Source organism: Polypterus senegalus, chromosome 3 (genome assembly GCF_016835505.1).
Source record: "Polypterus senegalus isolate Bchr_013 chromosome 3, ASM1683550v1, whole genome shotgun sequence".
Classification (NCBI taxonomy): domain Eukaryota; kingdom Metazoa; phylum Chordata; class Cladistia; order Polypteriformes; family Polypteridae; genus Polypterus; species Polypterus senegalus.
In genome coordinates this window covers 261,099,125-261,112,673 of record NC_053156.1, presented here as the reverse complement: position 1 = coordinate 261,112,673, position 13,549 = coordinate 261,099,125, and the positions used below count along the sequence as shown (strand labels likewise).

Sequence of the window (13,549 nt, the reverse complement as noted above, 5' to 3'; positions counted from 1 at the left end):
ACTGTGAAACCGGTATAATTTTGAAAAATACCTTGATATAGAATTTTGGTCATACCACCCAGCACTAATGTAGGCCAAAATGCCTTTGTAGTACTCATCCAGTTAAAAAAACAGAATTAACAGGGGTTCAGGCGCCCAGCAGCACAACACCCCCACTTGCATTCCAAACTAAGTGACTGAACTCCAGCTTGTAACAGGATCTGCTTGCACTTCATCCGATAACAAAGGTGTAAATTAGAGGTGATCTGACCTCTATCCCCAGACCACTCTGCAGACCTAGACCCCTTGTACTCAAACAAGGACAAAGACATATAATTCAAGGAATGACAACTTAGATGAACAGAAGGAGCCACTGATTAGAAGACATTACTTCCAGTTACAAAAGCAATGTTTGTCTGAAAGTCGCAGACAGCACAGCTAATGGCCTAACAGCAGAAAGCAAGCTGAGGAGGCAGCAGCACAACACTGACAAAGGTCATGCAGCAAAGACAGTGCACTCCAATGCAAGAAGACTCTCTTTACTTAAACCTGGAGCAACAAATCCACAAAACATGAGACATCATCCATAAAGACATGTATTGTAAATGTATTTATCTGTGCCAAGGGTAAAGTAGAACTCTAAATACCAGGAAACAGCCAGCATATACATTATATGTTTGTCTGTCTATGTTCAGTCTTATGTTAATATATATATATATATATATATATATATATATATATATATATATATATATATATATATATATTTAGTTATATTTTATGTTTATCAATAAATTGTATTATTCTGTTTCTTAAAACAAATGTGCCTCAGTTACTTTGATACAAGTCTAAAAGGAGGAGTCTCACCTCCTACCACAAAGAATGGTAAGGTAGATCAAGTAGGAGCCTTGCCGAATTATTGGATTAATCCCACATTGTTATGGCATGTTCCTGGGTGGCTCTTTTAGTGATTATTAATCAAAATTCCTACAGAGGTAAGGACTTAAAGATGATCCCTGGTGCAGACCTACTTTGTTACCCCAACACTGCTTTTAATCCAATTCCTTACCTCCTCATACATATCCTGGACAATCCTTACATACTTATCTGGTATTCTTACTCTCATATGCACCTCCAGTCCTCTTGACGTGACTTGGAATGTTTTTTGGGTCTGATATATACAGTACCATATCTTTTGAATATAGTGAAATTTCTATTTCGAATCCTCCTCTGATAATTGCCTTTATCGCTCATGTATTTTAAAAGGTGAATGGCCAATGGCTCAACAGCAATTGCAAACAGCAGTGGTGACAGAGGGCACATTTGTCATGTACCTTTTTCTATTTGAGATAGTTTTGAGTTTATATTGTTAATATGAACTGGGGTGTCTGGACTGCTATAAAGTACTTTTATCCATACAGATACTGTATATTTGGACCAAACTCAAATTTGCAATGTGGTGAATAGGTAGTCCCATTTGACTATCAAAGGTTTTTCTGCATCCAAAGGTAACAGCATCTCTGATGTGTTTGTTTAATGTAATATTCTCGGCCACAAAAATCTGACATCAAAGGTTCAAAGCAAAGAGGTCTCCCTTTAATTAATGGGTTTGGTTGTGTGATATTACAGAAGGGAGCACTTTCTCAGTCCTTCTAGCTATATGTCCACTGGGTAGCCAAAAGGGTCTGATGCTTTCCCACTTTGGGGTGAATTTATCACGTCCAGTAGATCTGAGAGTGTCTTGAGTTTTGTCCATTTCCCCTACATTAAGAGTATGCAGCTATGATATTTGTTTTGTGTCCAAAAAAAAAAAAAAAACCCCTTAGACTGTGTCTCATCTTTTTTAAACTGAGGGAGATATAAGGACTTATAGTACTCCTTAATTGTGCAAGTTATATTTTTTTATGGTCAATGATTTATATCTCCAGTTGCATTGTGAACTTTCTGCTTGTGGATTTTTGAACTAAAATCTTATTGGCCTTCTGTTTGTGTTGATAATAATGATGTCACCATTTAAAGATGAGTTGTTCAATTTCTTTTGTTATTAAGAGATTATTGTATATTGTAGAACCTGTCTGTCTTTTCTGTAAAGTGCCTTTGTTTGGGGACGTTGCCTATTCATGATCTATTCTGGAAAGGTCACTGATAAATTTGAGACTAAGAAGGCATCACAGTTACTTTTTAAGAGAGATTAAATAATTTGTCTTCTTAAAAGCACATTCAACCTGCAGAAACTTCTAAAAAATGGATTAGTTTAGAGATGAACTCTGTAATGTAACATTCAAATCTGTTAAGTATTTGCATCTAGTTCTTCCAAACTTAATAAACCCTTTTCAAAAACTAAGATTTAGGGAAGTGGAAGTAATTTTGCAGCAAAGAACAATTTGTACAACAATATTAATAATTATCTCAGTAGTTCAATAATAATACTGAAGCGGTACAGAGTTTGTAGAATATACAAGTCGTAACATACAAGTTGATCACTGGGAGACAAATGAGGGTCGAATGGCACACACCACCCCTTCATCATTCCTGAGCAGCAATCCTGGCAGATCCTCATGATGTGTCTGCTCCCTCTCATTTCCACTTTCTCAACTTTCCGATTTTATTACCCCTATTTATGTGATAAAATTTGCCATTGTTTGTGCTGAAACTTGCCTTTACTGCTGAGGGCTAGACGGGTACGAATTGCTGATATAGCTGTAGACTTGGGTCAGTAGCAGATTTGCTTGGTAAACACCCAGTACAGAAATAAGGTCAGAAAGAATTTGGTTGCCTCTTCACATGATGCGTGTAAACAAGGACTTGTGATTCTGGTCCATATTATGATATTTGGTATCAGGTCAGAGAAAGCACTGTAAATGTAGCTAATAGATGGACACCAAGGTCCTAATTTTCTTCAGTATAAAAAAAAAATAAAAGGCTTTTGTGCACATGCTCAAATTGGCCACAAGAGAAACCTCTTTTGCCAACCTTTTGATAACCACTCACTCCAAACACCTTAGGAGGGGGCCAGGCAGCAGTAATAAGCATTAGGAGATGTGTCATCTGCCCAGAAAGGCTGCTGGAAACACCAAAGTCATTGCCTTAGTATTGTGGACCCATTTGCTTGCCTATTTTTTTTTGTAAATTTTTTTGTTCAAGTGAGGGGCTTTGGAATTTATTAAGATGGAAATACACAAAAGATAAATCAAAGATCCAGATTTCACAGAGATTTTGTAAGAAGTTTCTTTTGTTTATTGCAGGTGAAAAGTAAAAATTAGATTATCAGGTTATTTTATTCTTGAGAACAAAGAAGGAATGTGGGCTGGATTTGCAGTGTGGCAGGGAAACAGATCACGGAAAGAACAAGCAGAGCCATACCAATTGAGAAATGGAAACATGCTTATATTTCAAATTACATCTCAGCTATCTGGCAGGCAAAAAATTGCAAAATAATTTTAACATTTACAAGAATGGACTTTACTCTGTTTTCTATGTTGCACATACATTCATGGCCGAAATTATTGGCACTCCCTGGACTTTTCCCAGAAAATGCACCATTTCTCCCAGAAAATTGTTGCAATTACAAATGGTTTGGTATACACACATTTAATTCCTTTATGTGCATTGGAACAACACAAAAAAACAGAGAAAAAGCCAAATCTGACATCATTTCACACAAAATTTAAAAACCGGGCTGGGCAAAATTATTGGTACCCTCAACTTAATATTTGGTTGCACGCCCTTTGGAAAAAATAATCAAGCGCTTCCTATAACCATCTACAAGCTTGTTACACCTCACAGCTGGAATTTCCGACCGCTCTTCTTTTGCAAACTACTCAAGGTCTCTCAGATTTGAAGGGCACCTTCTCCCAACAGCAATTTTGAGATCTCTCCATAAGTGTTCAATCTGATTTAGATCCGGACTCATTGCTGGCCACTTCAAAACTCTCCAGCGCTTTGTCTTCATACATTTCTGGGTGCTTTTAGAGGTATGTTTGGGGTCATTGTCCTGCTGGAACACCCATGACCTCCGACGCCTACCCAGCTTTCTGACACTGGGCTCTACTTTGCACCCCAATATCTTTTGGTAGTCTTCAGATTTCATGATGCTTGCACACAGTCAAGGTATCCAGTGCCAGAGGCTGCAAAACATCCCCAAAACATCTTAGAATCTCCACCATGTTTGACTGTAGGTGCTGTGTTCTTTTCTTCATAGGCCACATTCTGTTTTCTGTAAACAGTAGAATGATGAGCTTTACCAAAAAGCTCTACCTTGGTCTCATCTGTCCACAAGATGTTCGCCCAGAAGGATTTTGGCTTCCTCAAGTACATTTTGGCAAACTCCAGTCTTGTTGTTAAACAATTATTTAACAGCTGAGTTAAACTTAAGACTGGAAATGCTACAAATTAATAATCTTTTTTAGGATTCTGTGTCAGCAGTGGGGTCCTCCTGGCTCTCCTGCCATAGCATTTCATTTCGTTCAGATGTCGACGGATAGTTCGAGCTGACACTGTTGCACCGAGTCTGCAGAACAGCTTGAATATGTTTTGAAGTTGATTGGGGCGGTTTATCCACCATTCAGTCTTTTATCAATTTTTCTCTTCCGTCCACGTCCAGGGAGATTAGCTACAGTGCCATGTGTTGTGAACTTCTTGATTATGTTGCGCACAGTGGACAAAGGAACATGATCTTTTGAGATGGACTTGAAGCCTTGAGATTGTTGATATATTTCCACAATTTTTGTTCTCAAGTCCTCACACAATTCTCTGCTCTTCTATCTGTTCTCCATGCTTAGTGTGGCACACTTAGACACACAACAGAAAGGTTGAGTCAACTTTTCTCCATTTTAACTGGCTTCAGGTGTGATTGCTATATTACTAGCACCTGTTTCTCACCACAGTTGAGTTCAAACGAGCATCATATGCTTCAAATAAAACGATTTACTCACAATTTTGAAAAGGTGCCAATAATTTTGTCCGGCCCATTTTTGGAGTTTTGTGTGACATGATGCCAGATTTGGCTTTTTTTCTCTGTTTTTTTGTGTTGTTTCAATGCACATAAAGGAAATAAATGTGTATACCAAAACATTTGTAATTGCAACAATTTTCTCGGAGAAATGGTGCATTTTCTGGGAAAATTCCAGGGGTGCCAATAATTTCGGCCATGACTGTATCTTGTTCCTCTCTTTTCTCTCTTTAAAAATACAGACAAGGATATAGTTTTTACGGTGCTTCTGCTTTGTTTAAATTCCTACCAATATATTTTTGGAGGAAACTAAAGCTAAAATAAGATTTTAGACCTTTTTATATTGTGATACTGTATAATTGTGAAAAGCAAGGTAAATATTTGTTGTATAAGATGAAAACAGTGTCACTAAAGATGCTGTGTTAAACTTAAGACTGGAAATGCTACAAATTAAACACAGGAATGTTAACAGCCTTTAGTGTCTCTTACCCAAGTGCCTTTGAAGAAACGCAAGTGATGCTCTATTGCAGAGATTCATGGCTATGATGGGGTCGATGTTTCCCTTTAATTTGAAAAGCTTTCCAATCCAATTGCCTGTTAAGAATGTAAAGTCGGGGAAACTCTGATGCACTGTTCCCCTGTCAAAGAAAGAATGCAAAACATTGTTTTAGGTAGAAGCATACAGTGGAGGCACAAATCAAGAAAACCATTTAACTTTATATATCTACATGTCAATTTATCTAGTAACATTACAATGATTACATTAACCTTTTCAAAATGTAATAATATCCTGTATAAATAAAGGCATCTTTACTTTTCACAAAAAACCAAGGAGTGTGCGGTTTAGCCTGCCAATTGTTAACTTGGCCTAATTAACATGTGGCATTTTGCTCTTTGCCACAATGCCAGTTTAGGTAAAACTTTACTATCCTTGAATGCAACAAAAAATGAAAATAAATACAATAATGACATATTGAACATTCAACAAACTATTTTTAATCTTTCTATTAATTTCTAGGCATATCCAAATGTTGAATTGTGGGTTTTCATTTTGTATAAATTATTTTTGAAATCCTTCTGTTAGGAAAGTGAACAGCATTTTTGCCCAAGCACAAAATTAATTTTTATTTTGTGCCAGGAGTTAGTAATACTCCATTTGTAACAGATACTGACGTGGTAAAGTATGCTATTTGATTGTGCTGCTTTTACATTATCCTTGGGGCAGAGATCTAGAATATTTTCAACCAAAGAATTATTTAGCAGAAGTGTGCCAAGAAATACTATTGGGACTCTTTGATACCAATGGCAACTCACCTTTATAATGCCTTACTGTGACTGCTCTTTTTATCTTTAGCCAAGTGGACTTGGCTGGGTTGTTTATTGTAATATTTAAGCATTACTTTATTGAGCTTCTGTAAAAAGCTATTTTTTTTCTCTTGGGACAAACACAGTAGTATCTGTGTATCTATTTTTTTAACAAAAAGGTGGTCGACAATTATATGTGCTTTAATTGCAAATTCACAGTATTTTCTAGAAATTATTTACTAAAACCATTTAAATGTTTCTACTTTGATAATATAATATAAATTGGAAAAAGTTAACAAACATAATGCATTAAAACTGATCTTGTTTTCCCAAGTTTATGCAACACTTAGTGAAAACCTCTTTAATTCAAATACAGGTTTGCACTGCTTTATGTGCATTTGTATAAGCTTTCTACACATGGATTTAGTGTTTTTTCCCCTCCTCTTGCAGAACAAATGCGTAAGAATGTACAAAGTGCCATCTTATTCCCTTCAGAAATGTTGAACAGAAAGTTTGGCTGTCATGTTACATAAATGGGGGCTACTACCCACTGTGGCACATGTAAATGTCTAAGAGAAGTTTGTCTTGTATTATATTTATATAATATGCAATTGAAATATAAGACTGTGAAGCAGGGAGCCAGTGTATCCTCCGCAGTGCCTCTATACAAGTGAGTGGGGATTTAGAGAAAAATACTGACATTCTTTAGCCTTCTGAAAAAAGGTGTTTTAAAGCCTTCATGATAAGGCTGATGTTGTTGAGACACCACAAAAGGAGACCACCAGTGATGTGGGCCCTTAAGGACCACAGCAACCTCCATAATGTCAATGGAATTCATTAAAATACTGGATGCATCTTAGCTCAAAGAGAATTGTCACAGCAAAGAAAATGACTAATAACTTACACATGTTTAAGCAAAGGAAACATTTCAGTCTTCTTAAATGGGAAATGTATGTAGTTAATGCACCAATAGTCCTATAGTAACCACAACCCATCCCTTAGTGTTAGGTTTCCCGAGGAAAAATAGTGGAAAAAAAAAAAAACACTTTTTTTTTTTTTTCTTCAAACAAGAAAAAAATATTGCACAACAGAAACATGTAAATACCAAAACATTAACATAAATACAGTAGAAAAGGTATGTCTGGTGTCCCCTGCTGTACTGATACAGATTGATTGCACATCCTTTTGTGTGATGTTTTAAAACAGTCACCAAAGCACAGCCCGGCACTGTAATCAGGACAGCAGTATCGCCTCTCTTTGCACTCTTAATATTTTTTCTGTTGTTTGCGTGTCAGTGCGTGACCGGCAAGAGTGAAATATGCTCCTTGCAAGCTACAACAGTACAAGGTTTAGTGATTTCCATATCTCCCCTGACATGAATACTGACATCTTGCTTGTCCTTGTAGTTAATCATAATTATTTTGCTTTTTTGTCACACAATGGTACAGCTTCACATGGCAGAATTCACAGGGCACATTAAAGCAGTTCAGTTGTACAGTATCTTATGCATCAATGTCTGATGACCAAATATCACACCGTCATCACTATCGCTCGGTTCAAGCAATGGTTCAGTTTCAGTTCATTTTCAGCTTGCTGTTGTTTTATTGTTGGGGGCACCGCCCCACTCATGAATACTGACAAGTAAAACCATAGTGTTACCATAAAGTGGAAGAAAGGATAGAGTTCATTTTTTTTGCAGCATTATGTTATTTCATTCACTAGATGGCAGCATAATACTGTCCCAAGAGTTATTTGGGCTTAAAACTATAAAGCATATCATTCCGTGCCACTCAGAGTCTGCTCAGGCTAAACCCTAATTCCATAGAATTCTAAACCACATCACGCTCAGGGTTAACACCAAAGAGGTTAAAATTGTCTTTACATTGAAGACAAAACATGGAATAAAGATGTAATAATTTCTCTAGGTCTAGTTGTGCATATTAATACATTATATTTATTGTAATGTTATTTACATTTTAAAATATTTCGTAAAATATCTCTGTTAATTGGGAAAATCCAAATTGATAACAAAAGCATTGCTAACACATTATGTAAAATCTTACTTGATTGTAATCATTTTTCGGTCTATGCGTTCTGAATCCAGCTTTTTCATTTTTAAGATATTTCCAATCCACTGAAATTTTTCAGAGTTAATGAAAAGAATGGGCTGATTAACTTTAGTGTACACATCATCATCCAGGGGGAACATCCATGAGTCTAAAGCAATACCACATCTGTAAAACAGAATGAAACACACATTTTTCTTTTATAACAAATTTATTTTAAGAAATGTGTAGTGTTATATTTAAGACTGTGACAGGAAAAGCTCAAGATTGGGACATTTTCCCTAAACATCCTTGCTTAATAAAAGAAGGTCACATGGTTGGAAAAGTAAGCAAAAGATGTTATAGTTTTGTATAAACATCCATGAAAACAGAACTAATAACTGTACAAGCAGCAGGAAGTGGTACACAGGTCGGTTTGCAACTGGCTTAAATACAGAAAAGAGGTTACTGTATAAGGAAGGAAACTCTTCAGCCAAACCTAACTTATCAAACTCTATTCTCCTACTAGTGCAGGTTACAAAAATGTGTCATATAAAGGGATCCAGTGCAGAGGTTGTGTAATTTTTAAAATTATATAAACAGTTTAGATAAAAACGCTGCTAACAAGTTGGGTAAATTTGCAGTTGATAGAAAACTAAGAGCATCAGTAAACAACTAGTGGACAGTGACCAAAAGGTATTAGGAAATGGTTACTGTAGATTATAAGTGAACGTAAGTTATGCATAAACTGTAACACACTTGAAAAGTTATAGTTGGTACACTATGAGCAGTTTTCATCTCCACATTACAAGGACACTAAAACAACTATGCACAAAATTAAGAGAACTACTTGTGGACTAGTCTTCCTACTGCATGATATGAGCAAAGAAGCAAAGTCAAAGGAGCTGTATATTTTCAATATACATAAACCAAAATTTGAAGGTGACATTATGTTAAAATAGGAATGGAGTACGTACATTGGCTATTAATTGTTACACTGAAATGAATTCTTCAACAAGAACACAAGACTATAGAAGGCTGAGAATATAAATTTAACATATACTAGGAAGTATTTTCACAAAAAACAAGCATAAATTGAAAACATTACTAAGTAGTTCTGTTGAGAAAAGCACATTGGAGACCTTCAGATCTCTACTCAAAGTATAAAGAGACAGAACAGGAAATGATCATCTTTGTTAATCTTCTTACAATGTCAGCATCAATTGATCCTGTCTTGTCTAGGAGGTTGTAAATGTCAACCAGGCTTAGGTCTCCTATAACAAACTGTAGACTTCAGATGACAAATCAAAGAAATCAATGAATAGCTTTACTCAATTTTTCCGTTTCCCTCCACAGACAGCATAAATCAAGTAATAGGAAGCTCAAGGCAGCCCATACTAACAGAGTTCTTATTCTCCTTTTTCCAAAACGACTAGATGCCCCTCTCATAACATTCTTCACTTCTTCCAGTCCAATTATTTTTACAGACTGTACCGATTCTACTACATTTAAAACTGTGCTTATAGTCTGCCATTATTTTCTTTGGTATTATGAAACATACTTAAACACTGGCTCCTTGCTGAGAGATTGAATGACTGTAGCCCCTCCAAATGAATGTCCCATGATTGCTGTTCTGCAGATATCAATAGAACCCTGAAACATAAAATGTGGGTTGTTAAACTTGGCAAAAAACTCACTATTTTCTTTCTATAGTGCATGCGAATATGTGGCTAAATTGCAGTGGACAGCAGTCGGGAAAGACAGAGTATTATAAACATACATAAAATGTGATCAACAGGCCAGTTTTGACAAAGCAGTTTTCATAGGTATACCTTCCGGACAATTATGGCAACATAACAGTTCTAGCTTTTTTTGAGTAATAACAATATTACATTTTATTTATATAGCACCTTTCCTATGTTCAAGCTGCTTTAAGTATTGGTAATACCAAGTGGAAGTTATCACCACGCTCATGTGACTGCAAGTACACTAATTGCTTCAAAAGGCACAACAATACAGGAGTTAAAACTAGAAATAATGGCTCACAGTGGGGAGGCTACGGAATTGCATCAGAAAAACAGCAGAAGTCATGTCTGGAAATACTTTGTATTCAAGGCAGGAGAATTTCAGTGCATGACTGCACAAAAGTCAAAACACACACACTTTCATTATTGACATTTTTATTTAATTCTCGAATTACTTCAGAAATATTTTTGTGCATGCTTTGAGAGAGCAATGATATGACCAATCAGATGTGAGTTGTGATCATTTAACTTGTGTCACAAAGTTGTAAGAGGAGATGGAATGATGAGATTAATTGCTTTTTTTATATACAGCGTCCTGCACAGTCCAAGTAAAGGAACTTTATTGGCTTTGCCTTCATTCTCAGATCACAATGTGCATGACTACAGAGGTCCAAGCACCGATTCATTTTCTAACCAGCGTATACGATTCCATGTCATGCCTATCACATATCCACAATTATGCGTCTAGGTCTGTATGATATGGGAAGTAACTAAATATTGGCACTACTAACATATCAGATAAAAATCGAAAGCTTCAAATGAAGAGGCTATTTGGCTTGTCCACACTGGCAATGAAATGAACTGCTCCATTTGTTAATACCAAAATAGAGTTCATCTATTGTTTAAATGCTCTTAAGCACAAAGCACAAGTCCCCATTAATACGACTGTACTGTGTTAAGCAGCAAACATGCCAACACGTTGACAGTTTCCCATGTGGTTTCTGTCATAATGACTTTTCATTGTGGAAGCACAGGTTTCTCCAGTGGTGTTTGACTAGTGTGGTATGAATTTACACAGCAAAAAACCTTTTTATCCCAAAACAATGCTGACATGATTTTTTTTAGTTGATTGCTACACAAAACATTTCTTGCTGCCAGGAACTATTTATTTTCAAATACATTTTTTTTTTAAATAAACTCACAAATCTGTGGAATTTTCTCTAAGAAGGTTGACGTTCTCGTGACTGAATTCCTGACAACATACTTTCTAATTTGGTGTCAGCATTTGGCGAACTCATTGGGAACTGACATTTGACATCATCAAATCAGTATGGATGATTGTGGAAGTGGAGTTAACTGAAATGCAAAATTCATGGGCTATAACATAAACCATAACATGACAGTCTTCCATAATCCTGTGTGGGGGGCATCTTCAATCAACTCTCGAATCATCTTCCTTCAAGAAATTCAATGATGGAGCAATGCTCCCAAATCAATCAGATTCTCCGTGGGCACACAGGTAGAGGTGTTTGCCATCCTCTCTATCCGAGTACTTGATATGAAATTGTGTGTCATGCCATGACTGTATTGTTTTCCAGTGACAGGTTCAGATTTGTAATATGAATAAATGATACTCGGGTAGATAAATTATTGACTACCCCTTGTATATTAAACAGTATTTTTAATACCAGTAAAATTGAGCTCAGTAGTCCTTATTTTATACATTTAACTTTCTTCTTTATTATCAAGGTTGTCAGTAAGTTTGGAAATGAATGCATTTAAAAGTATACAGCTATACCAAATACACTACTTCTCATTTTGTAGGCAAATGATTTTACAAATTCACCCATAAAATAAAAATCATCCAAGACAAAAAATAATCAACTGTGCAAGGATTTGGCTAATTATTTAACATGATTCTCTTTTTTAGCTTTAATAGAATAGCTTTGAATAGATTTCAGTAAATTTTATTTAACTTAATATATTCTGCATTACCTTTAATTTGGTCCAATCAAAATGTAGCTTTAGGGCATTTAACACAATGCTTCCGTTGTTGATGTCAGCGAGTAGATGTAAAGCTTTTATACATTCATGTGCTCTCTGCTGCACCTATAATATAAAAACAGAAAACATTTTGAAGGAACATGTTTTTGTAATTTATAGCTATATTTGCACACTATTATTTTATACTTCCCTTAAAAATATTTTATTTTGTAATAAAGATGCTACTATAATTTGAAGATCACCTAATTTGAAACCTGTAGAGAAACAAGTAAGGAAGCCAAGAGCTGAAAAGCGATTGCCTGCAAGGCAACGAATGTGTGAAGAAATGCTGCTGGTGATCCTTCATACCTTCAGCAATATGCCAAAAACTCTGACTGCTCTTTTTGTCTTTACCCAAGTCAGTTGTTCTTTTGTGTGTGTGTGTGTATAATTTAGGGCTATAGCTGTTGTTATTGTTTGTTAAAATATTTATTCTATGAAAGTGCAAAGTTAGAAGATTTATTGAGATTCTGTATAAGTGCAAGTTTCCCCTTGCTACAAATAAAGTACTATCTAAACTCATATAAAGCACACATAAGGAAACAATACAAATTAGCCCCACTCACAAAACGTTAAATAAAGACTACACAGTTTACAACTTATGCATATCACTGTGTCAACAAGAAGAAAACAACAACATGAGACTTAGGCACGACAGGCACATGCTGCCATTCTGGCTGTCCTTGGTAAAGTGAAAAGCTTCTTCTGTATTGCTGAGCAAGAAATTTGTTTGTGGTTGTGGTATTTAATGAGGAGGACAATGACACTCTATTTAGTCCAACTGTCATTCCATGTTAAACAAGTATGCACAAAAGTTACTCATTGTTAATTTACTTAATTACTTTACCTCTTTATTTAATGAAACTTAAATATTGCATAAGAAAACATTTATTTGTGTCTTATGTCTTGTATAATCACTATTTTACCTTTAAAGACTATAGAAGACTGGAAGATTCTGAATTTGAACTTAAACTTTATTTCCCGTGACCAAGTATGCTTATGGCCTATATTGTTCTTTACCAGTACAGCAAAAGAGGACTCCAGGCTTCTACATTGCACAAAAATAGTTATTTTATAACTGTGGCCAAGTACAAGAATTATCCATTTTAATAATCAAAGTATATTATTAGCAGCTCTTGTCTTCAGGTGGTAGGTATTGTAATACTGGGCTTATGCATGTTTTGTCTAGGGTTTCTAATGCTCTCTTAAACATAATCATGCTTTGGAGTTGTGTTGGTTGTTGGAGGGGTTGAAGAGAAAACGGAGTTTTGACTTCTTTGTTTAGCCAGGGATGGGCATGGTGGTTAATGGTACCGATTTGGACAAATATTAACCAAATATAAAAAAACAATTTCACTGTAACGAAAACTGAGAATACATTAAAAAAGAGTTTATTGACTTGGACACTGTTACTTCATCTACAAAAACAATTTGAAACTAAATGTTTTCTTCAAGGGCAGCACGGTGGCGCAGTGGTAGCG

General features: G+C 35.7%; 1 protein-coding gene across 1 annotated transcript in view; it reads right to left on the bottom strand.

The window, feature by feature from the left end:
• pla2g7 (phospholipase A2, group VII (platelet-activating factor acetylhydrolase, plasma)) overlaps positions 1-13,549 on the bottom strand; it is a 52,660-nt gene that overhangs the window by 4,159 nt on the left and 34,952 nt on the right. Inside the window, exons 7-10 of the mRNA XM_039748997.1 lie at positions 12,021-12,134; positions 9,842-9,933; positions 8,299-8,469; positions 5,420-5,568 (exon numbers count right to left, since the gene is read on the bottom strand). Coding sequence (XP_039604931.1) covers positions 5,420-5,568; positions 8,299-8,469; positions 9,842-9,933; positions 12,021-12,134 — 526 coding nt within the window. The remainder of the gene's footprint in view (positions 1-5,419; positions 5,569-8,298; positions 8,470-9,841; positions 9,934-12,020; positions 12,135-13,549) is intronic.